At 39.9% G+C, this 25,818-nt stretch overlaps 3 protein-coding genes across 3 annotated transcripts in view; 2 read left to right on the top strand and 1 right to left on the bottom strand.

The window, feature by feature from the left end:
• The window catches only part of zbtb48 (zinc finger and BTB domain containing 48), an 11,224-nt gene extending 6,446 nt beyond the window's left edge, over nt 1-4,778 (bottom strand). The window contains 4 exon segments of the mRNA XM_051949905.1: nt 1,007-1,112; nt 1,183-1,496; nt 2,143-2,806; nt 4,566-4,778. Coding sequence (XP_051805865.1) covers nt 1,007-1,112; nt 1,183-1,496; nt 2,143-2,787 — 1,065 coding nt within the window. The 5' untranslated portion in view covers nt 2,788-2,806; nt 4,566-4,778.
• Nucleotides 4,778-17,194, top strand: nol9 (nucleolar protein 9). Its single transcript, XM_022189781.2, has 13 exons — nt 4,778-5,218; nt 5,601-6,121; nt 6,231-6,441; nt 6,543-6,673; nt 6,771-6,906; nt 7,578-7,674; nt 7,980-8,077; nt 12,743-12,910; nt 13,012-13,264; nt 14,443-14,557; nt 15,339-15,513; nt 15,916-16,049; nt 16,167-17,194. The coding sequence occupies exons 2-13, from the start codon at nt 5,657-5,659 to the stop codon at nt 16,284-16,286; spliced, it is 2,103 nt and encodes a 700-aa protein (XP_022045473.1). The 5' UTR covers nt 4,778-5,218; nt 5,601-5,656; the 3' UTR covers nt 16,287-17,194.
• Nucleotides 17,195-21,418: 4,224 nt separating this feature from the next.
• The window catches only part of plekhg5b (pleckstrin homology domain containing, family G (with RhoGef domain) member 5b), a 102,244-nt gene continuing 97,844 nt past the window's right edge, over nt 21,419-25,818 (top strand). Inside the window, exon 1 of the mRNA XM_022189782.2 lies at nt 21,419-22,137. Within this exon, the coding sequence (XP_022045474.2) occupies nt 22,056-22,137 (82 nt within the window). The 5' untranslated portion in view covers nt 21,419-22,055. The remainder of the gene's footprint in view (nt 22,138-25,818) is intronic.

Below are 25,818 nucleotides of genomic sequence, written 5' to 3'. Positions count from 1 at the left end.
GGTCCAATGCACGTCAAAATCAAAGCACGTTTTTACATCTGCTGTCAGATGGGTGTTGCAAAGGGAGAGCAGAAGAATTTGTGGCAGGATGCTAGAGATCCTAATTTTAAACAGTTTTCTAAATCAATACTTGGTATTGATATCAATCAGTAATGGATTAATTGATAACATCAGATATGGACCACAAAGTTCTATTATATATGTCACTGAGGTATAATAATCTCAGTGGCATACTGTCAATATTCGATCCTTGCTTGGCTAAATTTCATCAGCTCTGACTGGAGACCATTAAGCATCACTCAAGTCTTTGTCTTGATTTTAATCGCCTGCTAAAGCCAAACAATGCTCTTTGCTTAGCAGCATGGAACTGCCTGTAGTATAATAGTCTGACTCTCTGCTGTATGTATTAGCTTGCCATTGACTGCTCATTTCATGCGCATCCTTTCCTTCCAATATCATTGTGCTATTGTTGCCAAAATCCATTTTGACATAGGAAATGATAACAACAACCTCCAAGAAGCAACCTACCACACTGAAAATGTCAAGTTTTGGATTGTGCAGTGACACAGGCCAGTTGTTTTTTTTTTAGTTTCAGTTGTCTTCAGTCAGCTTTATACAAGAAAGAAAAGAAAAACTAACACACCAGAGTGTTTTTCTCACCAAGACCAGAATGGTAGTCAGACCATAATGTTCTCCAGAATGGGTTTGCCGAAAGAGACTCCATTGTTAAAACAGTAAAAGGCTCCATCTAGTGGTGCAACCGGGTTCTACATCTGCTGTGCAACGCATGGTCGGTTCGGAATGACTTTTTCTCTGAATGCACAGCAGAGATTTTCAGTTGTCAAGCATAAACAATGGATTTACAATAAACAATTACTTTCATGTACTTATGTGTTTATCAGTTTTGGACTCAGCAGATACTAAATGTTAAACGATTCAGGCTGGGTGCCAAAAAAACTTGATCAGGACATCCCAGTCTGAAGTATGTTTTTTTAGCCTCACTTACCTGCATTCTTGCACAATCTCTCATCTCATGTATTAAAAGATTCTCCTTCCTGAAGTACCTCTTCCCACATCTGAGGCAGCCAAAGGGCCTCTCTCCTGTATGCCGCCTGCAGGAAAGACACATTAGTGGATGTTCTATCACCAGCAGTTATGAGTTGAAATGGAGGAACCGTCTACCTGTTGTGGACTTTGAGGTAGTATTTGCTTTTGAAGGATTTGTTGCAGGTGGGACACTGCACCGAGCCCTTGTTGGAGTCTTCCTCCACAGCCTCACCATTCTTGTTCTTGTTTGTTTTACTCTTGCGCTTCTGTGCCGTCGACGTGGACAGAGGTGAAGAAGCTGGCTCGGCAACGGGGACGTATTCCTCATCGGTGTCCTCAGTGATGGGCTCAAAATATCCCACATTATCATCTTCTTCTTCTTCTGCTCCTGCTTCTGCAGTTACCTGGCCAACACTGCTGTTGTTTATGTCAGTCTGCAGCTGTATTACCTGCAAATAGCACAAGACAAGTGTACTCATGAATGCTGTCTTCATCTTTAACCCTCCTGTTGTCCTCATTTACGGGCACCAAAAAATAATGTTTCTTTGTCTGAAAAAAATCCAAAAATTCAGCAAAAAACTTCCCCAAATTCCTGATAATTTGCAAAACCTTCAGGAAGAAAACTCCGATAATTCCTTAAAAGTTTCCCTTGAAAGTTTTATTTTTTAAAAATCCCTCAAATTTGGCAAGAAAATTCTTGTAAATATTTTCAAAAAAATAAGTAAAAATCTTCAAAAAAATACTAAAAATACCTCAAGTGATTCTATATATATCAGTAAATCTTCTAATATTTTCTTTAAGAACATTCACCAAAAAATCAACCAAAATCCAGTGAATTTCGCTGGATTTTGGTTGAATTTTTTGGTGAATGCTCTTAAGAAACATTTTTAACATTTCTTTTTTTTTCCAGCAAAAAATGTTCAAAGATTTCCCAAAAATGTTGAAAATGTGGACATCAGAAGTTTCACTGTGAGAATTTATTTATTTTTCCACATTTTCAAACTTTAAAACGGGTCAATTTCGACCCGCAGGACGACACAAGAGTTAAAAACACCAGGATAATTATCTGCACATCACTGCTGCATGTTGATGTACCTCAGTTTCACCAGATGGCTGATGGGGGTTTTGGTTCTCCACAACAGCACTGCCACTTTCTTTCTCCACAGGAACATTTGTGTCATCAGCAGTCACTAGTCGCTTGGGGCCTTTAACCAAACGACCAGAGCGTGTTGTAGTGGCGGCAGCTGTAGTCAGACCAACTATATCAGCACCAGAGTCATCTTTATTGACTGTAACCGAGATCTCCTCTTTGATTGAGTTTGCATCCGATGCAGACTTCCTCGGTCTGCCTCGCTTACGCTTCACAGGTACAGGATCCACAGAGGTCTCCTTGTACTGCTGACAGAGTCTGAGGGCCTCTGGTATACAGAGGCTGGTCGCAGCTTGCTGCACCTTCTCCAGGTTGTCAGGGCCCAACTTGAGCTCTCCGGTGTAGACGAAGTTCAACAGCAGCTCCAGGCCCTCGTCAGGACAGCCCTGCAGGCAGAGCTCCATGCTGGGGGAGGTGGGCACGCTGGACCGCTGGAACAGTTCGCTGAAACAGGCGAGGACGTTGCGATGGGCGAGGTAGCTCACCCCACCTCCCACGCTCAACGTTGCATCACAAAACCTGCCTACAGCCCTCTGCTGGTTCAGGGAGGACAGGACACGCTGCGCATGGTGGCTGTCTACTGCAGGCATCCTTCACTGTGGACTTTTGCTGCATGACACACAGAAACATTATACTGTTACTGTTTCCATTATTGGTTAATCTGACAGCTACGTGTTATGTCTGTCTTTGTTTTAGCTGTCTGCTGTGTGTGTGTGTGTGTGTGTGTGTGTGTGTGTGTGTGTGTGTGTGTGTGTGTGTGTGTGTGTGTGTGTGTGTGTGTGTGTGTGTGTGTGTGTGTGTTCTGCTGGAAAATGATTGGCAATGATTAACTGTTCAATTCCAACTTCTCAAATGTGAGGATTTGCAGCTGTTATTTGTCTTAACTGACAGTAGAAAAAAATATCTTTGGGTTTTAGACTGAGAGTCGGATTTAAAAAATAGCATTTTTAGGAAGTCACGTCTAATTTAAGGAACTGGGATAAGCGTGCTTCCCCATTCTAAGGCCAAATGTTGAGGATGCTATTTGGAAAAAAAAAAGTCTAATTAATTAAGTGGTAGTAAAAATAGCTGTAGCTGCTGATTCACTGATACATTTTTGTGAACGTACATATTTGACCGATAAATCAGAATCAGATCATCAATGGGGGAATGTAAAGTTAATTTAATCAAGTACAAATCTGAGGTAATTGTTCTTTCCATATTTTGTTTTCATGCCATTTTACACCTCAAGTTCACAAAATTTTCTGTGAGAAATATTGTGCTTTTTGCTGCACTACATTTGGTGACATTTCAAGTTTTTTCATAAAAAAATTATACAGACTTCATAAAATGTGATGCTTTACTATAGATTAAACTACCCAGGAGTGCATACAAGTGGAGCTGACTTGTTTGTTTGTCAAGAATTGAACCAAATGTTTTATGGTTCCAACATCTCAGAAGTGGAGATAAGAATAAGGAGCAGAAAAAATATTTAGCTTTAGTGTTGTGGGAAAAAATATACTGGCTACAATTATAAAGCAAACAAATAATAATAATCTGATGACATAATACACAACAGTCTAACTGGTGATCACATTTACATACGCTTCCTTAAACAACCTTTTAAAATCTGACTTCTCCTTGTAATGGAGCATTATTGTGAAGTATTAGTACTTTTTCTGACTTTAAGGGTGTAAATATAAATAAACATTTCCTTCACTGCTGGTGCTCGTTTCATAGATGTACTGTATGAAGCTACAAATAGCAAATACAGTGGTAATTACAAGTATTTGGAAGATGTGTTGAACATTTAGATCTGCCTTCTTTAAGTGACACTGTATTTTATCTTTAATTTTGATTGATTTTAAATTACTGTTTATTGACTTTAAAATTAACTGTTTTTATTCATAAGGTCTTGTTTTATTTTATTGTATTTTATGTACAGCATCTTTGAGTTACTTGTAAAGCGCTTTATAAATAAAATTTATTATTAATTTTATTTAGTAGGGATGCAAATGGCAAAGCCTAAGATGACATCTTCAAAGGTCTTGTTTTATAAACAAAATCTTTTTTTTTTACTGTCGTAGAGGAGGAAAACAATCAGAGCATTGACACTTAATGACTCTGAATCAGAGAATTTAGACTTATTTTTCTTTAACGTATTACCCACACCGATTTTTCGAGAATCAAAAATAAGCGATGAGTCATTTGATAGTTGTCATCTAATCAATCGACAGTTCGTTTATTTTAATATCACTTAATTACGGTTGTGGCATCGAAAATAACAACCTTAATCGTGTCGATTAAAAAAATAAAGTAGTATATTTTACAGAGATAGTGTTTGTACAGATGAGACAGTTTTCTTGCAAACCCTTACTCACCTACGCACCTCCACGCTTATTTCCTAGCACATCTCTTTAAAGACGCTCCCTAAGCGTGGTCCGCGCGCGACAGCTGCATCTGGAGACTCACGTCTGCATTATCGATGAAAAGTGACTATTAGCTCTCGATCACTCGATGAACTTCACCCGATCCGGGTATAATGCAAACAGAATGACAAAACAGCAAAGCCTCACTGCACGCAGCTTGTTTTGGTTTCTTGTAGGCCTCTAAAAACTGCAGAAGGAAGAGGATGTGACGCTATTAATGCGACGGAACTCCGGGAAACGTTTCTGTTGTCCAACATTAAACACCAACAGTTCACAACAGAAACAATAAAACATCCAGAAATGTAGTTATTGCTTGTAGGTACTTTACTTTTTCATGATTTTGCTTCGCGTGAAAAGCTAAATACCAGTGCATTTTTTCTTTAAACATCTTCTTGTAAATAATAACACTCCGGGAAAAGCGACAGTCGACCATCCAGACGCGGCGTCTGTTTGCTGCTCTCACATGTAAGCTAGCGTGCTAGCCTGTTAGCGTTGCTGTATGGACAGTTGGCTGGCTCCTTGGCTTTACTTAGGCAGAATATTAATGCTCTTCACTTACTAAAATCACCGAGCGTGGTCCCTACACTTCAGTTTTGCTTTTTTCTAAGCAGGGGTAAGTATGTTTTGTGAGACTTCTGCAACGTTAGCTAGCAACTATTGCTAGCTCCTGTAAATGCTTTGGTCGATTACGTTAGCCGTGATAACTTAACGTCAAGTTTAAAATTCATGTTGTATTATTGTTTCTAAATGTTTGTTCCTCTTTAACGGTACATTTATTCAGCACTCAGTCTCAGGTGTTGATCATTTGAAACATTGTAAAAACATAGGTGGCTCGTTAGCATGATTAGCTTGTCTCCCAAGTGCTAATGAATTGCCAGGCTGCAAAGTGAAGCTAAATTATGCAGATATTCATTTTTAAAAGAGCTTGATGATTCCTGAGCTGCTTGTTGTTTTAGCTTGTTAAACTTTCTGATATAAACGTTCTCTCTTGGCAGGCTCCCCCGTGTATTTCCCATCAGCTCCCACATGAGTAATTGTTGATTACAGGATCATGAAGGTGAACAAACACACACAGGCTAAGAGTAAATCTCAGAAGTGGAAGGATGTTAGAGGCAAACGGTGCAGGCCTCCCATCAGTTCCTCTGACATCAACTCTAGTCCTGTCATGGCCAAGATGATAAAGGAGCACCAGGTGTCAGTGAAGAAAAAGCCCTCCGTCAAGAGACTGAAAAATAAAGCCAAGCCTGTCTCTGACTCTAAGATAATCCCTTCTCAGTCTGGGTCTAAGAATTCATACACTCAGGCTAATGGAAGTTCTGCGTTCAACTTGGACAAAGAGTCAGATGACTCCGAGGAATGGAAGGAGTATTCCCAGTTAATTCACAGGAACGGTGTGGAGACCTCAGACGATGTGGAGGTTGTCCAGCCGGGCAGACTGGAGGGTGAGGCTCTCCATCAGTGTGCACAGAGAGATGATCGACAAAACCGCGCAGTGCTTATTATGCAGAAAGATCAGGTATTCTTCACTGCATTTTGAATAGAATCAATCTGTGAAAACAATCAGACACACAAGTAACTAGTGTTAATCCATTGCTATGGCTAACAGTTTCATTCCTTTCCTGCAGACCCTGTGTTTTCGTGGGAAGTGCTTTTTGACCTGTCTGTATGGTCGTGTGGAAGTGATGGGATTCACTGTTGAAGAAGGCCAGCAGTCGTACCCACTCTTCTCTCCAGCCTCACATTGTCCGCTGACCATTAGAGCACTGCAAAGCTCTGATGACAATCGAAATAACAGAATACGGGCATCGCACATCCTGCAACAGTATCTCACAGGAGGTAAACGACTCAGCTGAGCCTAGGAATTTATATGGGAACAGATACAAAAGATAGTTTTGAGATTTATTCTTGTGTTTCTCATTGGACTGTGCTTTTTGCAGCATCACGAAAGAAGCTGCTAAAAAGTGTAACTTCAAGCTCGACTATCATCCTGTTGGAACCCATGGAGACGCCTCTGACACGGTTTCTGTCAAGCTTCCCAGATCTAAGTGAACTGTTCAGCCCCCCTGTTGTAAGTTGACTACAGTCACTGAATCAAACAGCTTAACAGTCGGGATCATTTTGACATGTCAGTCTAGTAGAAGCTTTTCCTTCCTGTGTCTTTGCAGAGTGAACTCATGTCAGCTGTTCTTGACACTCCGCTCAATGGCTTGGGGATGATTCCACTGACCAGCACTGTCGAGGGCCTGAAAATGCCAAAGAGCTACCAAGATGCCCTTAACACAGTAGTGAACGCTTGCAGAGGTAAGCCACTTTCAGACATGCATTTTATTTGTCTCATGTTTCCTAAATGTTTACATGTTTATCCTATCAGATTGCAAGTAGTTCCATTTTTGTTCCCACGCAGAGCAAGTCTAAATTATGTAAAATGTGAAGCAGCACATAGTTCACTACAGAGACGTATTAAAAGTGTGTCTTTTTTCACCATATTTTTAAGAGCACTGTACTTAAGAGCTGTTAAAACATGCGTGCCAGTTCAGCCTGTAAACTTACCTTTGTTTTATTTTAATTCAGCATCTGACATAGTTCATTAATAATTTTTCTTTTTATTGCATTTTTTTTGGGGGGGGGTGTAATATTAAATACATGAAAACATTAATTGGAGATTCACAGTGAAAAGAAGAGCAAGTGCCTCTTGCACTCTTAATCGTCATTCATTGCTTGGTTTTACCAGAGAAATACGTCTACATCTGCTGCAAGAGAGATGAAAACACATATAATTAAACTTTTCAGCTCACCAGTGTCACTGTGTCTACCTTTGGTGGAAAAAAATGTGTTTTTTTTTTTTTGTTTCCTGTAATGGCTAAATAGATCCATAAAACATTTATTTAATAGACCTCTAAGTCTGGATGACAAAAAATATTATTTACAACAGACCGGTGAAGCCAACATACAGACATGTCTTTCATTCACAGGAGATATGGATGGTTGTGCTGTTATTCTCGTATGTGGGACCAAGAACGTGGGCAAGTCGACATTTATTCGGCTCCTCATAAATACCTTATTGAATCAGTAAGTTCTCTCAAGGTTGACATACTTACTGTTTTCATTTGTACATGAACTATATATACTTCACTGTTTTTATATGTTATTCTTTATGTTTGTAGAAGTTGCTTATATACTTTTCATGATCTTTGTTTGCTGCATCTTTGCCTGTGCTCTGTTTCTCTGTATAGTCTCTTTATTGTTTCTTTGTTGCACCCTATTACAGTTTACTATGTTCGCTGATTTCCCACAGAGCTTTTTACAATTACCCTTCAAATGTAAAAGTAGTGAGTGTGCCGTGCAGGATAATATTATGTTCTGTTTTTCTGTAGCACTGCTAGTGTAGACTACTTGGAGGGTGACCTTGGTCAAACAGAATTCACTCCTGCCGGTTGCCTGTCTTTGGCTACAATCACAGAACCACTTCTGGGTACGTTTTTTCCTCTTCTTGTTGCTTCACAGTTTCACATATTGTTCTGATTCCATTTGTTTATTCTGTGTGTTTGTGTACTTGCTTATTAACGCTTGTGTTAAGTGTTAGTTTGACAATGTTAAGATGTAGCTGATGCTGTTTTTTTGGAGCTTTAAGACAGTAAACTGTTGAAAAGCTGTGTACAAAGGAGAAAAATACACACGTGGACAAAATTGTTGGTACCCCTCAGTTAAAGAAGGAAAAACCCACAATTCTCACTGAAATCACTTGAAACTCACAAAAGTAACAATAAATAAAAAATTATTGAAAATTAAATAATCAAAAACAGCCATTACTTTTGAATTGTTGATGAACATAATTATTTAAAAAAACAAACTAATGAAACAGGCCTGGACAAAAATGATGGTACCTCTATAAAAGATTGAAAACTATTTGACCAGAGTGACATGATTAACTCAGGTGTGTCATTTAATTGACATCACAGGTGTTTCCAAACTCATAATCAGTCAGTCTGCCTATTTAAAGGGAGACAAGTAGTCACCCTGCTGTTTGGTGAAAAGGTGTGTACCACACTGAACATGGACAACAGAAAGCGAAGGAGAGAATTGTCCCAGGACATCCGAAAAAAATTATAGACAAACATCTTAAAGGTAAAGGTTATAAGACCATCTCTAAACAGCTTGAAGTTCCTGTGACAACAGTGGCTCATATTATTCAGAAGTTCAAGACCCACGGGACAGTAGCCAACCTCCCTGGACGTGGCCGCAAGAGGAAAATTGATGACAAATTGAAGAGACGGATCGTTGGAATTGTATCCAAAGAGCCCAGAGCAACCTCCAAAGAAATTAAAGGTGAACTCCAAGGCCAAGGTACATCAGTGTCAGATCACACCATTCGTCGTTGTTTGAGCCAAAGTGGACTTCATGGGAGACGACCAAGGAGGACACCACTGCTGAAAAAAACTCATAAAAAAGCGAGACTGGAATTTGCAAAAATGCATGTTGACAAGCCACAAAGCTTCTGGGAGAATGTCCTTTGGACAGATGAGACCAAACTGGAGCTTTTTGGTAAGGCACATCAACTCTATGTTCATAGACTCAAAAACCAAGCATACGAAGAAAAGAACACTGTCCCTACGGTGAAACATGGAGGAGGCTCAGTAATGTTTTGGGGCTGCTTTGCTGCATCTGGCACAGGGTGTCTTGAAAGTGTGCAAGGTACGATGAAATCTGAAGACTATCAAGGCATTCTGGAGAGAAATGTGCTGCCTAGTGTCAGAAAGCTTGGTCTCAGTCGCAGGTCATGGGTCTTCCAACAGGACAACGATCCAAAACACACAGCCAAAAACACCCAAGAATGGCTGAGAGAAAAGCGTTGGACTATTCTAAAGTGGCCTTCTATGAGCCCAGATCTGAATCCCATTGAACATATGTGGAAGGAGCTGAAACATGCCATTTGGAGAAGACACCCATCAAACCTGAGACAACTGGAGCTGTTTGCTCATGAGGAGTGGGCCAAAATACCTGTTGACAGCTGCAGAACGCTCATTGACAAATACAGAAATCGTTTAATTGCAGTGATTGCCTCAAAAGGTTGTGCAACAAAATATTAAGTTATGGGTACCATCATTTTTGTCCAGCCCTATTTCATTAGTTTGTTTTTTTAAATAATTATGTTAATCAACAATTCAAAAGTGATGGCTGATTTTGATTATTTAATTTTCAATAAATTTTTATTTATTGTTACTTTTGTGAGTTTCAAGTGATTTCAGTGAGAATTGTGGGTTTTTCCTTCTTTAACTGAGGGGTACCAACAATTTTGTCCACGTGTGTATGTTCCCTTCAGTGCCATTTTATAACTTACAGTCTAACATGTTAAATGTTATTTTTTTGTTAAATACCGGTACATATAAAACCCAAAGTTTGAAAACTGTAATTTGCCCTGTGCTGAAATCAGTGTCAGGGGTAACAAATTTCCATCCTGTAATACTGTCCTCAATAAGCCATTCAATAATCTAAAGTTACAAATTAGCTACGGTTTCTACTTTGCAGTAAAGTCTTCTACCAGCGTTACCTTGATTCTCTTGAGGCCAGTTCATGGTTGTGGCTGTGGTTTTGCTCTTTTTACAGGACAGAGCAGCTAGTTACAGATTAGACTAACACTGGAGAATTTAGAACTTCCCGCTGTGTTTTTGTACCATTAATGGAGAACATGTAGCTACGAATTAAGGCAAAGTTCGGCAGCAACTACCTCAATTACACCTCCTGTAATGATGAGTTATAAAGGTGTGGTTGACCAGGAATCTCCTCAAAACAAGAATGTGTTTGAAGACCCATTTGTTTTTATGGCACATGGGTCTTAAACGCTCTTCATCTTTGCACCGAGGGACTTGAGCAGATGATGAAATTTAGATCATGCCAACACGGAAAGCATGAATTGCGGTTTGACCATGCGTGTGACCCATGTTCTCATCACAGTACTTTTCTGTGAAGTGCTCCTTCAGCAGGTTTTTGCTACTTTGCTGTTGGCTTTGTGGGAATATTTAAACTGATGTGTGGGCTTATGTAAGGTTTAACATCATATATTTAATTTACAGTTATGTGACAGTGCACCTCAGGTGATATTACATCTCTTGAATTTCTGCTGGTTCCAAGTGGGCCCAGCAAGTAAAACACCATTACAGCTGGTTTTTACACAGACTTCTTAAGCCTTCACGCAGATTTAAAAATTGACTGTAGCATGTTAATTAGCGAGCTTAAGAGGTGCTGTTTGTGTTTTTTTTGTTTCCTTCGGACAGATCCAGAGTGCTCTTTTTTTTCCAGTTTCTGGGCTTTATACTTGGCTAACAAGGTGCTAGCTCTAGCTTCATGTAGCTTTACTGTACAGATATCTGATGCAACAATAAAGCAAATTAGCTTGTTTAGTATCTAGATTGGTACATACACATGTGGACAAAATTGTTGGTACCCCTCAGTTAAAGAAGGAAAAACCCACAATTCTCACTGAAATCACTTGAAACTCACAAAAGTAACAATAAATAAAAATTTATTGAAAATTAAATAATCAAAAACAGCCATTACTTTTGAATTGTTGATTAACATAATTATTTAAAAAAACAAACTAATGAAACAGGCCTGGACAAAAATGATGGTACCTCTATAAAAGATTGAAAACTATTTGACCAGAGTGACATGATTAACTCAGGTGTGTCATTTAATTGACATCACAGGTGTTTCCAAACGCATAATCAGTCAGTCTGCCTATTTAAAGGGAGACAAGTAGTCACCCTGCTGTTTGGTGAAAAGGTGTGTACCACACTGAACATGGACAACAGAAAGCGAAGGAGAGAATTGTCCCAGGACATCCGAAAAAAAATGATAGACAAACATCTTAAAGGTAAAGGCTATAAGACCATCTCTAAACAGCTTGAAGTTCCTGTGACAACAGTGGCTCATATTATTCAGAAGTTCAAGACCCACGGGACAGTAGCCAACCTCCCTGGACGTGGCCGCAAGAGGAAAATTGATGACAAATTGAAGAGACGGATCGTTGGAATTGTATCCAAAGAGCCCAGAGCAACCTCCAAAGAAATTAAAGGTGAACTCCAAGGCCAAGGTACATCAGTGTCAGATGGCACCATTCGTCGTTGTTTGAGCCAAAGTGGACTTCATGGGAGACGACCAAGGAGGACACCACTGCTGAAAAAAACTCATAAAAAAGCGAGACTGGAATTTGCAAAAATGCATGTTGACAAGCCACAAAGCTTCTGGGAGAATGTCCTTTGGACAGATGAGACCAAACTGGAGCTTTTTGGTAAGGCACATCAACTCTATGTTCATAGACTCAAAAACCAAGCATACGAAGAACACTGTCCCTACGGTGAAACATGGAGGAGGCTCAGTAATGTTTTGGGGCTGCTTTGCTGCATCTGGCACAGGGTGTCTTGAAAGTGTGCAAGGTACGATGAAATCTGAAGACTATCAAGGCATTCTGGAGAGAAATGTGCTGCCTCGTGTCAGAAAGCTTGGTCTCAGTCGCAGGTCACGGGTCTTCCAACAGGACAACGATCCAAAACACACAGCCAAAAACACCCAAGAATGGCTGAGAGAAAAGTGTTGGACTATTCTAAAGTGGCCTTCTATGAGCCCAGATCTGAATCCCATTGAACATATGTGGAAGGAGCTGAAACATACCATTTGGAGAAGACACCCATCAAACCTGAGACAACTGGAGCTGTTTGCTCATGAGGAGTGGGCCAAAATACCTGTTGACAGCTGCAGAACGCTCATTGACAAATACAGAAATCGTTTAATTGCAGTGATTGCCTCAAAAGGTTGTGCAACAAAATATTAAGTTATGGGTACCATCATTTTTGTCCAGCCCTATTTCATTAGTTTGTTTTTTTAAATAATTATGTTAATCAACAATTCAAAAGTGATAGCTGATTTTGATTATTTAATTTTCAATAAATTTTTATTTATTGTTACTTTTGTGAGTTTCAAGTGATTTCAGTGAGAATTGTGGGTTTTTCCTTCTTTAACTGAGGGGTACCAACAATTTTGTCCACGTGTGTATTAACTATTCATTTAATATGTATTTTAAGTGTTTTCTCCATGTGTTAGTCCTGCACTGTCAGTAGACTCACATTAACTTGTTTTCCAGGTCCTCCTTTCACACACCAGCACACCCCAGAGCACATGATCTACTATGGTCAGTCGTCATGCGAGTCAGACTTGGACCGCTACTTGGAATCTCTCAAGTCCTTGTGGCATAGACGCTGCCAGAGCCGAGAGACCCCCGTCGTCATCAACACCATGGGCTGGGTCAAAGGTCAGCTCAGCCAACCCTCCGTGACAGCAGTGAAAACATATGGGGTTCTTTTTTTGTTCGTGCTTAGAGTAAACGCTGCTTGAACCCGTGTCTGTCCACAGGATTTGGATTCCAGCTGCTGGTGGACATGATCCGCTTCTTCCCAGTCTCACATGTCGTCCAGCTCAGTCACGGTGGCGTCTCTCAGTGCGCTGCCCTCACTCCAGAGTTTCTGAGGACGGCACAGGGATGTCAAACGCACCCGCCTGCTCAGACCGCTCTGGACGAGTTTACAGAGAGCCACAGTCCCCCCAGAAGCTACTCTCACCTTGCTGTACAATCAGAGTTTCAAGGAGTGGGGCGCCAAGGAACAGCGTGAGTCCACCACTATCAGCCTGATATTACGATATGAACCACAGACTGTATATAAAGGATGGATATAACCACTGTGGCCTCACCCATTGGATTGTGGACTGCTGTTTTGAAGTCTCAAAATTTGGTATTTTGCCACCTAGCCCTTTTAACCCTCGTGTCGTCCTGCTGGTCAATATTGACTCGTTTTAAAGTTTGAAAATGTAGAAAAATATGTATTTTCACAGTGAAACTTCTGATGTCCACATTTTCAACATTTTTGGGAAATGTTTGAACATTTTTTTGGTGGAAAAAAAAGCAAATGTTAATGTTTCTTAGGAACATTCGCAAAAAAAATGTGAATGTTTCTAAAGAAAATATTAGAAGTTTTACTGATATACATGTAATCACTTTAGATATTTTTTGGAAGATTTTTTTCTCATTTTTTGAAAATATTTACAAGAATATTCTTTTTTTTAATCAAGCTTTTAAGGTAAACTTAAGGAATTATTGGAATTTTCTTCCTGAAGGTTTTTGCAAATTTTCAGAAATGTATTTTTTTGCTGACTTTTGGGATTTTTTTCAGACAAGGAAACAATATTTTTGGTGCCTGTAAATGAGGACAACATTAAGGTTAAACCAGATGCGTGACAGCTGGATTTGACTGAGACCTTGAGGGCATTTTGAACTCCCATATGGTAGCCAATCACAGTGTAGCTCCACCTTAAAACATACTCTGATTTATGGTCTGTTTTACTCTAAATGGGATCATACTTAAAAAAAAAATACCATGCTGTATTTAAAGCCTTGAAATGTGTGATTGAGATCATAAAGCCTTTAGGAAGATATTTACAAAGGTAACAGATTAAGTAAAAAGTAGGATCATTTTCTTGTAAATCTCCATGCCATCTGACTTCTTTTTGCAACCAGAGGATTCCACTCCTGGTGGCCATTAGAAAGAATGAAGGGAAGATGAGATAAGATAAACTTTATTGATCCCTCACTGGGGAAATCCACATGTTACAGCAGCTGGATACAGATAAGTCAGAAAGAAGCACAAGGTTTAAAGTACTTCCACACTGGCTTCACTTTTCAAACTGTAATTGTCCGCCTGTATATATAGTTTGTGGTTTTAACAAACAGCACGGAAGCGTTCACTCTTCTAAACGAGTAGCTTTACTGTGTGATGTTGTGTTTGACAGGAAGCACCAGCGAACTAATGAGCACAGAGAGCTGTCTCTGCTGGCCTACCTGAGTCAGCTGCAGTCTTCTGACCCTGGACCTGTTAGACCTCTACACAGCCTCACCCCATACCAGGTACATCAGAAACGTGGGTTAGTCTGTGTCTGTTCTGTCAGATTACAAGAATATGTTGCTGCAATGTCTCAGACCATATTCAGTCTTAATAAATATGGTCATTGCGGCCAAAAGAAAGTAACTTTGATTAATATTTTGGCCGAATTTTTAGAATTTGATGTTTTAAGACTTGGGATTTTCTTAATTTTCACCTTAGAAATGTATGTCACAATGGAAACTCATTAAGAGTCATGAAGTTTGGAGAGGACACAGCTTAAATTGTTACCACTGGAACTGAATGGTGCTATTAGAGGCCACGTTTTTAATTATTGGCCCTCGAATATGAGGAGATAAAAAGAGTGAACCCTGAAAGTTCCTGCAGTATATATACATGGACATATTGACATTTCTTACTAAAAGTACAGTCTTTGTTTGACATTTCACCAACTTTTGATGGATCTAACATAACACCAGCACAATTTGATGTGTGGCAAAACTGGAAAGACAAGGTTCAAATTTTTAAGATTTTGACATTTCAAAATGTGTTACAGACTTAAATCATAGCACAAAAAAAACTGATGTGCAAATGGGTTGAAATATAATAACATACAAAGCTTATTATACCTTCCTGAATGTAAGCAATATGAAATTCCAAAAAATATGCAAAAATATTTTGTAAAACTTAATTTTGTGTCTCAAATAATATCTTAGACATAGACAAAGGTTTATTTTCCAGCATGTGCTTCGTTCTAAAACTAAAATTGTTTGTGGACGTACTAACTGAACTGAACTGAACCCACAGGTGCCTAATACAGCAGTGGCTTTAGGGGTGATCCACTGTGAGGTGGTGCCCACCCACATGCTTTATGCTGCCAATGCCAGTCTGGTGGGACTCTGCTGCCTGTCAGAGAAAGTAGCCAGCAGGGGAGGTCCAGTCCTGCTGTCCCAGGCCCCCATCTGTCCCTGTGTGGGCTTAGGTATGAGACTTCTTTACTGACTATGGCTTTTACTTCCTCTTTGTTTAGTTCCACTTGTGTATGGGTAAAAATAATGATGTTGTTGATCAGCTATTGTTTTAATCCCCCTTTGTTTTCTGAGCTTGTGAAAAGCCAATATGTGGGAAAATGTTGAACTGGTAACGGTTTTCTTTGTCTCAAACTGAAGTGGACATTTAATGATGTTCAAAGTACAGGTTTAACCATGAAGTGGGGTTATTAATGAAAAAACTGAAATATGTAAGGTTGTACTAATTAAGCGACAAAGGGGTCGACAGTACATTGGCCTGTGTAGCAGGGCTTCACAGTTATGGCCAAAATGATCATCACATTTGCTGTTTAAAGTGTCAAAATCCAGTGTATTTACTAGTTGATGTCTTCCAGGCGTGCTTCGAGGTATTGACGTGGCTCGAGGTCAGTACTTTGTTCTGACACCAGTAGATCCCTCCGTCCTTCGGAAGGTCAACTGCCTCCTCTTGGGAGCCATTTCACTGCCTTCATGTATCCTCACATCACAGGTCAGCTGTCAGCTCATACACTATGCTCTTAAAATGACATAACAGCTCATAAAGCCATACATCATTGTCCAAAACTGTCTATTATTGTGACTTATGGTGTCTTTGTCTCCATCTCAGCCTGGCGTTGAAGGGGAGAGACCCTACGTGACTACAGACTACAGTTTTGATCTCACTGGTGCAGGAAAGCTGCGAGTTTTTAAGGGACTGATGAGGCCCAGTCAAGTGGGGATGCAGTGACATTTTTTTTCTGCAGCATTGTGTTTTTGCCCTTTACATTTCTTGACTGGTGTCTTACAACAAACCAGTCAGCACTGGCCTTTGAATGTACAGAACTGAGGTTGAGATGGGACAGTTTTCTATCTTAGGTTTCAGACTCTGCGGGTAGTGATGACTGCCATCCTCTGCCTGGACTTTGTTTTTTTGGAAAAGGTTCCCAATGACACGATTCTCAATGAAAGTGTTCTCGCCACGTCTTCTAACCTGCTATTGTACGGACATTTGGAGGCGCTGCGAAGGAGTTTTCAGTTTCTCAGTCTCCACATGGACAGTGCTATATTAGGATACCTTGTAGTTGATGCTGTTGTGTGATGTCTCTTCTTTGTAGGTGACATTCCAAACCGAAATATCTGCCAGTTATTAAATGAAAAACTTTTGGTCAGACTTTGTGTTTCTTACCTTCAGTTGTATTTTGGATCAGTGTTACTGGTGGTTGGTAGATACAGTCTTGTATCCATGATGTAGGTTTAAAGCAGGATATTTAATCTATCCCAGTATGCAGTGTGGTCCCTGCATTTTTGAAAACTGTAATAGTGGATAAACTGTCTGCTGCCAACACTTCCCACACTGTTTATGCTTACATCCTTCAGTTCGGTAAAGAAGTGCATATCGGAGTGAAGGAGGGATCTTTTACACGACATATTCTGTGATTTAGATGGATTTACACAAAAACGACACACATTTTGTCAGTATTGTTTGTATGCCAGTCAAAGACTTTACTAAGCTGTCTCCATTTTTACTGCTGTACATCTCTGCTTTGCATTTGTTAAAGGGACACTATTGTGTTTCTGAACTTAAAGGCCATTCAGAGGGTTTTGTTTACGATTTCTTATGTGGCTGTAAAGGATAAAATAAAAATCTTGTTTCTAGATTGTAGCTTTTTTTTCCTCCTTAAGGGGGCAGCAGACATTTGTCATGATTTAGCTTCGATCAACAGCAGATGTTCACTTACAAAACGTCTGAAGGGCAGGAAAGCCGCAATAAAAGCTGCTGAGACTCAAGCCTGTAATACAGGAGATCTGTAGTGTTTCATAATGGTTTTAGAGGCAGACTAATTTAAGAAATTACTAGCTTCATCAGACTGACTTGCCCCTGCATGTGGACTGACCTTTGCATCTATCTGAGCGGAGGACTCGGCCCTAAACAGCCTCTCATGGAGTGGAGAATAGCTAATTTGTTAAGTGGGCTGTTTTACCATCGCCTCTGTGCCCCCTAGCTTTTCTTTGTTCGCTGTTCCCCGCCTCTTTATTGAGTGTGGGAGCGTACAAACACAGCACAGCTCCGCTTTGGCAGAGTCATTGTTTTGGCTTTGTCAGGTCAGATGTTTTCCCCTAGACTTCATGCAAATCAAAGAAAAATCTCACTGCAGAGCTTCCAAGAGGCAGCAGACATGAACCAATTTTCTGACATGTTTTCTCATGCGTGCATGAGTTGTAGGAATTGCACGTGCAATCATTAGTCCATTAATCCACTGGCTTCTCAGTTTGTGCACATTTGAAGTGTTTCTTTACCGTCAGTGGCAGTAAATTCATTATTTTTGGTCCCGTTGGGGTTGTCGATTGGAAGAAACGAGCTGTTTAAAGACATGTACTTGGGCTATAGAGAATTGTAACAGGAATTTTATCCAGCTGTTTTTGGACATTTTACACACCAAACCATTACTGTATCATATGGAAAAAAATAACTGGCTGTCTCGCTGGTTATGAAAATGACTACTAGTTGCAGCTCTGACAGGTTACATGGGCTGTTTTGTTAATTATTGTTCACATGGTGGGTCTGGGAGAGGTTCTTGATCTGTTCAAAGCTTGGAACGTCAAGCACAAAAGCACCGAGAGCACCTGCCAACATGCAAAGTCATGCAGAAATCTCGGCCGTGTTGCTGTATTTTAGTCTTAAGCCTTGTGTTGGCAGGAAACCCTCCATTTTTCTCAAGTAATCTGTGCCACACTTCTGTGATGCCTGTTCATCTGCTGCCTGCAGACAAACTGTGCTGCAAAATGTAACAATGAGACTGAATGTGCTGCTATTGTAACCACTCAAATCCCCCTGTTCAGTTAAAACAACACGACAATGGGAATATTTAGCACACTGTTTCATGTTATTGTAAGCTCCAGCAAACTGAATGACCACTAGAAGAATGTTACGCGAACATTCCCTGGGCGTTCTCTGAAGGTTCAGCCAACAGTGTACTGTAACCTTTAGGAAACCTTAATGAGAATATTCCCTGGACATTTTTTCAAGGTTCAATGGAAAGTAACCTTTAGGGAACGTTCCCTGCATGTTCTCCTGAAGTACAGCGACAGTAACTCTCACTGAACCTTTCAGGAGTGTTCTGGGAATGTTCTCTTGCTTGACATTCTCTCAAGGTTTACTGACCAGTAACCTCCAGGGAATGTACAGGGAGCATTCAGTGGATGTTCTGAAGGTTCAGTGAACAAAATAACCATCAGAGAATGTTGTCTGACTGTTCTCTGAAGGTTCAGCCAGCAGTGTAACCTTTGGGAAACCTTAATGAAATCTTCTGGGAATATTCCCTAGATGTTGTCTCAAGGCTCAGTAGAAAATAACCTTCAGGGAAAAGTAGGCTTCAAGGAATCACCAGGGAGCATTCTGTGGACGTTTTCTCAAGGTTCAGTAAAAAGTAATCTTCAGGGACTGTTCTCTCAAGGCACAGCAAAAGTACACAGAACCTTTAGAGAATGTTCAGAGAATGTTTTCTTGGCATTCCCTGAAGGTGACTGATCACTAAAGGTTCAGGGAAATATTCAGAGAATGTTCCCTGAATGTTACCTGAATGCTCTCTAAAGGTTCACTGAACCTTTAGAGAACCTGATAGTTATCAGGGAACGTTGTCTGGTGGTTCTCTGAAGGTTCAGCAAACAGTGTACAGTCATGGTCAAAAGTTTACATACACTTGTAAAGAACATAATGTCATGGCTCTCTTGAGGTTCCAGTTATTTCTACAACTCTGATTTTTCTCTGATAGAGTGATTGGAACAGATACTTCTTTGTCACAAAAACATTCATGAAGTTTGGTTCTTTTATGACTTTATTATGGGTTAACAGAAAAAGTGACAAAATCTGCTGGGTCAAAAATACACATACAGCAACATGAATTATCAATTTTGGTGACTTAGAAAGTTGTGTCAATGAAATGAGCTTCATAGCATTGCCTCTTAACTTCTTGTGAGTGATTATGAGTGACTACAGCTGGTTACTTCTCTGAAGCCATTTAAATAGTGCTCAGTGGATACAAATGCCCACAAATGCTACAACGGGAAAGTCAAAGGAGCTCAGCACGGATCTGAAAAAGCGAATCATTGAATTGAACAAGTCAGGAAAGTCACTTGGAGCCATTTCAAAGCAGCTGCAGCTCCCAAGAGCAACAGTGCAAACAAATTGTTTGTAAGTATAAAGTGCATGGCACTGTTTTCTCACTGCCACGATCAGGAAGAAAATGCAAGCTATCACCTGTTGCTGAGAGAAAATTGGTCAGGAGGGTTAAGAGTCAACCGAGAACCACCAAAAAGCAGATCTGTCAAGAATTAGAAGCTGCTGGAGCACAGGTGTCATTGTCCACAGTCAAGCATGTTTTGCATCACCGTGGACTGACAGGCTGCCGTGCAAGAAGGAAGTCCTTGCTCCAAAAGCGACACCTTAAGGCTCAACTGAAGTTTGCTGCTGATCACATGGACAAAGATAAGACCTTCTGGAGGAAAGTTCTGTGGTCATATGAAACAAAAATTGAGCTGTTTGGCCACAATGCTGAGCAATATGCTTGGAGGAGAAAAGGTGAGGCCTTTGACCCCAAGAACACCATGCCTACCGTCAAGCACGGTGGTGGTAGTATTATGCTGTGGAGTTGTTTTGCTGCCCATGGAACTGGTGCTTTACAGAGAGTAAATGGGATAATGAAGAAGGAGGATTACCTTCAAATTCTTCAAGATAACCTAAAATGATCAGCCCGAAGGTTGGGTCTTGGCCACAGTTGGGTGTTCCAACAGGACAATGACCTCAAACACACATCAAAAGTGGTAATGGAATGGCTAAATCAGGCTAGAATTAAGGTTTTAGAATGGCCTTACCAAAGTTCTGACTTAAACCTCATTGAAAACATGTGAACAATGCTGAAGAAACAAGCCCATGTCAGAAAGCCAACAAATTTAACTGAACTGCACCGATTCTGTCAAGAGGAGCGGTCAAAGATTCAACCAGAAGCTTGTGGATGGCTACCAAAAGCATCTAATTAAAGTGAAAATGGCCAAGGGACGTGTATATTAGCATTGCTGTACGTATATTTTTGACCCAGCAGATTTGGTCACTTTTTCTGTTAACCCATAATAAAGTCATAAAAGAACCAAGCTTCATGAATGTTTTTTGTGACAAAGAAGTATCTGTTCCAATCACTCTATCAGAGAAAAATCAGAGTTGTAGAAATAACTGGAACTTCAAGAGAGCCATGACATTATGTTCTTTACAAGTGTATGTAAACTTTTGACCTCGACTGTAACTTTTGGGAAACCTCAATTAAATCTTCTGGGAATATTCCCTTGATGTCTCAAGGCTCAGGAGAAAATAACCTTCAGGGAAAAGTAATTTTCAAGGAATCACGAGGGAGCATTTCTTGGAAAGTGACCTTTCGGGAATGTGCCAAGGATGCTCTCAAGGCACAGTGACAGCAACTCTCATAGAACCTTCAGGGAATATCCAGGGAATGTTGCACTGGCATTCCCTTAAGGATTAGTGACCGGTCACCTTCAGTATGTTCTCTGAAGCTTCAGTGAACATAGTAATCATCAGGGAATGTTCCTGAATGTTCTCTGAAGGTTCAGTGAACAATGTAACCGTAAGTAAACTTTCATGGGATCTTTGTGAAAAATAGGGGGAATAAGCAGTGGGAACTTGAAAAAGTAACCTTCAGGAGGCCTTAGGGAACATTGCCTTAAGTTTAAGCGACCAGTAACTGTACTGCTGTTCATGCTGGGATAGTTAATTCGTGTCACACACTGTTTCCTACTGACTCTGAAGCAGACTATACTATTATAGCTGGACGGACCTCTGCTGTGTGCAGCTGAGTGGATGTTGCGGATCTCTGGCGCCTCTAGCAGCAGCTTTGCGCCACTTGCGAGACAAACTGCACAGAGCCTTTGTGGATCCCGTCTGTGTCAATGAATGGAGGGGAGCTGGTGGAGCAGGGAAGGCGGCGAGACGACTCGTCTGGACAATGAGTGCTCAACTTCGGCTGCACGACGCGCAAAGTTGCTAGAAGGAGCTTCACGCACGAAGCTGCAGGTTTAAAGGCCCCGTAGAGGGTTTTCTTTCTTTCTTTCTCCTCGAAATCCTGCACCGACCGAGCTTCACCGAGAAACGGTGGACGTCGAGGAGATTTCTTCTTCTTCTTCTGCATGTGTGCAGCCTGCAACAGGTTATTAAGAGCTTAGCGGCGCGTCCAGCCCGCAGCTGTGCCACATTATCTCTACGGTGACTTGGATGCTTTATTTTGCGTCTGTTTTCCGACCGTTCATACGGTGATATGTGCTGCAGCATTGTGCTCGATCCTCCAGCCAGAGCGCAGCGCGTTTCACAGGAGGGAATGAGGAGAAAATGGCATAGAGAAGACTGCTAGTCACACAGTTGTTTTTTTTTGTTGTTGGCTGATCATACCGACAGACAGACCTGAGGAGCCAGTGTTGGTGCAGAGGAGGATTTCAGCAACTACTGAGTGCGTAGATGGTGCCAAACAAGTGGACCATGAACTCAGTCCTGCACAAATCGCCACCAAGGAGCTGGCTTGGTCTCAGATTACGAATCAGTAAGTAAAAATTCATGAAGTCAGCTACTGATCATCTTCATGCAGCAGCTCATTGTGCTGGAAAATGAGTCACCTGCACGCTTTAGGAGACACCTTGTGTAAATCTTTAAGGGAGCAGAACAGAGCAGCTCCCATGACTTTGATCCTCAGGTCTTTTGTGTGTGTGTGTGTGTGTCGTGCTTTTTCCTCCAGTCATCAAAGTTAATGGTCAGGATTTGGCAAGTGACCTGAGCAATCATCCCAGCTAGAGGCAGAGATATTTCAGAGCACAGAACACTCTGATCTGAAGCTTGGTGGAAGATCTCAGTACACACTCGCATGATGGATGCTGCCTCTTGTAAATCTCCAGTTAATGTTGTTTACCTGAGATGCTCTGCCCTCCTCTGCTCTTTCACTGCTCATCATTTACACTGTTGTATGAGGAAAAAGATTTATTGGAGCAACTCGAATGACTCGCTTCGTCTGGTAACACAAGACCGAGTTAAGTTTATCCAAATTTGGTTAACAAGTGTTATTAATACTGCCAGTTTGGGGTAGATGCACTTAAATCAAGTTGCTTGGCCCATACATAGACTGTAAAACATGATTTTGCGATTGGACTTCGCTCTTTTTCTTTACTCGACAATATATTTTGGGAAACCAATTTTTTTTGCACTTTTACTTGGATTAGAAAGCCAATTTAAAGGCACAAAGTGTAATTTTAGGTTGACAGAACCCACAAACGCAAACTACCATCACCAAAGCACAAGGATAAGTTGGATTCATTCAAAACATCGCTTCACTTAAATACTTTACTCATTTACAAATAAAAAAAACCAAGCAACTATTGGCATTTTTCGAGTTATGACGCTTTTTTTTTTTTTTTTTTAGGAAATTAGGTTGAAGCAACAGTCTACTTTGTCTTGATTTAATTGGCTTCTCCTCTAAAGTCAAATGTATTTTTAAATACTAGTTTTGATTGTTGAGGCATGTTAAGATATAAATCCTGAACAAAATGTGACAAAAAATGTAGTTGTCAAGCGAATTTCATTTAATTACATCAACTTAAATTTAGTTTTAAGTGGACAAACCCAGAAATTGGAGTTTGTATTACATACAATATTAAGTTGAGGTGACATTTCTATGTCAGCCCAACCCATCAAATTAGTTTGTGACTTGAAAAAAGTCAGTAAATTAGATGTTTTTTTTCTCTTTAATCTTCCAACCATCTATTACGTGGTGGAAATATGTCCCTCAAATTTCTTTACATAGTGTAGGCCACCATCTAACTGGTGTTGTCCACAAATGATTTTCTCAACTGTTCAGTTAAATATCAAGAAATTCTGAACATTTCTCAAGTTTACAATCCAACAAGACAAATAAAATGAATCTATCACTGCAAAATGCCTAAAGGGACGCAAAGCTGCTGAAATCAGTGCTGATTTATACTCTTGACCGTTTGGTTCAGCTCAGATCTTTCGTCTCTCTCTACTTTACATGTGTGATGTATGCCGTGCTGGCAGTTCACGGGTTCATGCAGTGGGTGAAGTAAGCATGGAGTTAAAGTTTAGCGGCCTTAATTGGTTGAGTCTGGAACCCTTCAGTGTTCCAGGCCACCGGAGTCTTAAGCTTGTCTTAAACACACTGGTCTAATCTGGGACCAGATGTCTTGTCTGGTCTCTGTCGTCCAGCGAAAAGCAAAAACACAGACTTAAAAATCTCATCTGTGTGCGGTGTGATTCACTGCTGCCATGTTAAAAGTCACTGGAAAGAGCATGTGATGCTCAGGCTGAAATGAATGCTTTGATGGCTCAGCTTTGCTTTAGTTTAGCTGTTTATTGTGGGCCCATATTTTATGGATATTATCGTTTTCATCTGTTGTTCAAATATTGGTCTTTGTAGATTTATGCTGCTGTCAGATTAGCTGCAGAGATGTGGTCAGTACAAGTAATATTTGTTTGTTTTTTTTTGCTGATAAATCTGGAGTTTATTTTCTCTGGTAATCATTTACAATTTAGTATTCAATCTCAAGAAATGCAGACAAATATCTTTAAATGTCTTGTTCGGTTTTACCAACAGGCCAATCGCCCAAGCTTCTATATTTTCCAACGGTGTAAACCAGAGAAAAGCAGCACGTCTTTACATCGGAGATGCTGGAAATCATTCAAATTAGATCAAAATGACTATTTTCCATCTACCAATCAATTACAATCAGTTAAGGTCTTCTTGTTCATGTGGGACTCAGAGATGAGTCTCAAAGTTCTCCTGAACAGTCCGTTCAGTTGCTGCTTTTGGTCGTATGTGGGGATTTTCACTGATTGGCAGAATTCACCATTTGATATGGAATTTGATTATTTTTCCTGAGCATTAAAGATTTCTTTAGGTTTGAAAGATGAGGAACAGTAACCGCACTGGAGCTTGTGATCGTATCGCGTGATCTTCATTGCAGATGGAATTTACATAGAATTGGAAATGATCTGACTTCCATTTTGTGGTAAACACTTGAGGTCCATGTTGGTTTATAGACTGATGTTCAAAGTGTGTTCTTTACCTTAAAAAAAAAAAAAAAAAAAGCTGTTTAAAAAAAATCTGGTTGCCAAATGTCAGAAAAAATACTTTAAAAACCTGTGAAATACTGTGAATCAAATACAGTTGTGCTCATAAGTTTACATACCCTGGCCAAATTTGTGAAATATTGTCCTTTATTTTTTAGCAAATATGTTTGTTAATGGAAACATTTTTCTTTCATTTAGGGCTGGTGTTCAGACAAAGTGATTTATTGTCATGCACTTTTATTTGCTCTGATCATTCATGTTTTCATTAAATAATAGAGCACATTTTACAAAATTCTGCCAGGGTATGTAAACTTATGAGTACAACTGTACTTTGATTTCATAGTCACTATTTTTGGAAAATAGATTTTTGATGTGACATCCTTTATTTTATCTGATTTTACAGTAAACATGAAAAATAATGTTAAAAAATAGTATCTAGAATTTAACAATACAGACAAAATATAAAATAACTGTTTAAATTAGCATTTTTTCAGTGCTTAAACATTTGTCTTTCAAATAACAACAAATGTCAGTAAAGTGTTTTTGCTGATTTAGTTAGAACAAAAAAATTGTTTTGTTTTTTTGGGTCAAACATTGCAAAAAATCTACTTTTTAAAATTCATTTATTTGTTTTAGCAGTCAACATTTAAATTAAAACTCTGTTTCTGTGATTTTGCTTGTTATTACCGGTATAATTGTTAAAATAACAGCAAACTGATGCAAAAACTGAAAGCTAAAAGCTTTTTAAAATGGAAATGAGAACATTTATATTATATTAATACAGCAATGCTGTAATAAGGTTCATAACAGTTACTAGGACGTGCTGGTGAGAGGATTTTCTTAGCAGAATTTTTTCGTGATTTAATGTGAAAAAGCTGCAGATCTCTGAGGGAACATGTGGACGGTTCAGGCTTTCTGCTGGAGCCCAACTAGACTGCTGCAGTTTGTGCACACATGCAATGTGTGTGAGTCTGCATGTGTGCCCACTTGTGTTAGTGATTTTGGCCTGGCTCGTGGCTTGTTACAGTTTAAACTTCCTCCGTCAGACTGTCTTTCCATTGTTCCAGTGTGATTTCCTTTCTCTTTTCCCTTCTTTGCATGTCTGCCTTTTCCTGATGCCGTTCCAGGTCGCAATTTGCTTTCGTTT

The sequence above is a fragment of the Acanthochromis polyacanthus genome, chromosome 6 (genome assembly GCF_021347895.1).
Source record: "Acanthochromis polyacanthus isolate Apoly-LR-REF ecotype Palm Island chromosome 6, KAUST_Apoly_ChrSc, whole genome shotgun sequence".
Classification (NCBI taxonomy): domain Eukaryota; kingdom Metazoa; phylum Chordata; class Actinopteri; family Pomacentridae; genus Acanthochromis; species Acanthochromis polyacanthus.
Note: the sequence above shows the minus strand (reverse complement) of the source record. Positions and strands in the feature narration are given on the sequence as shown.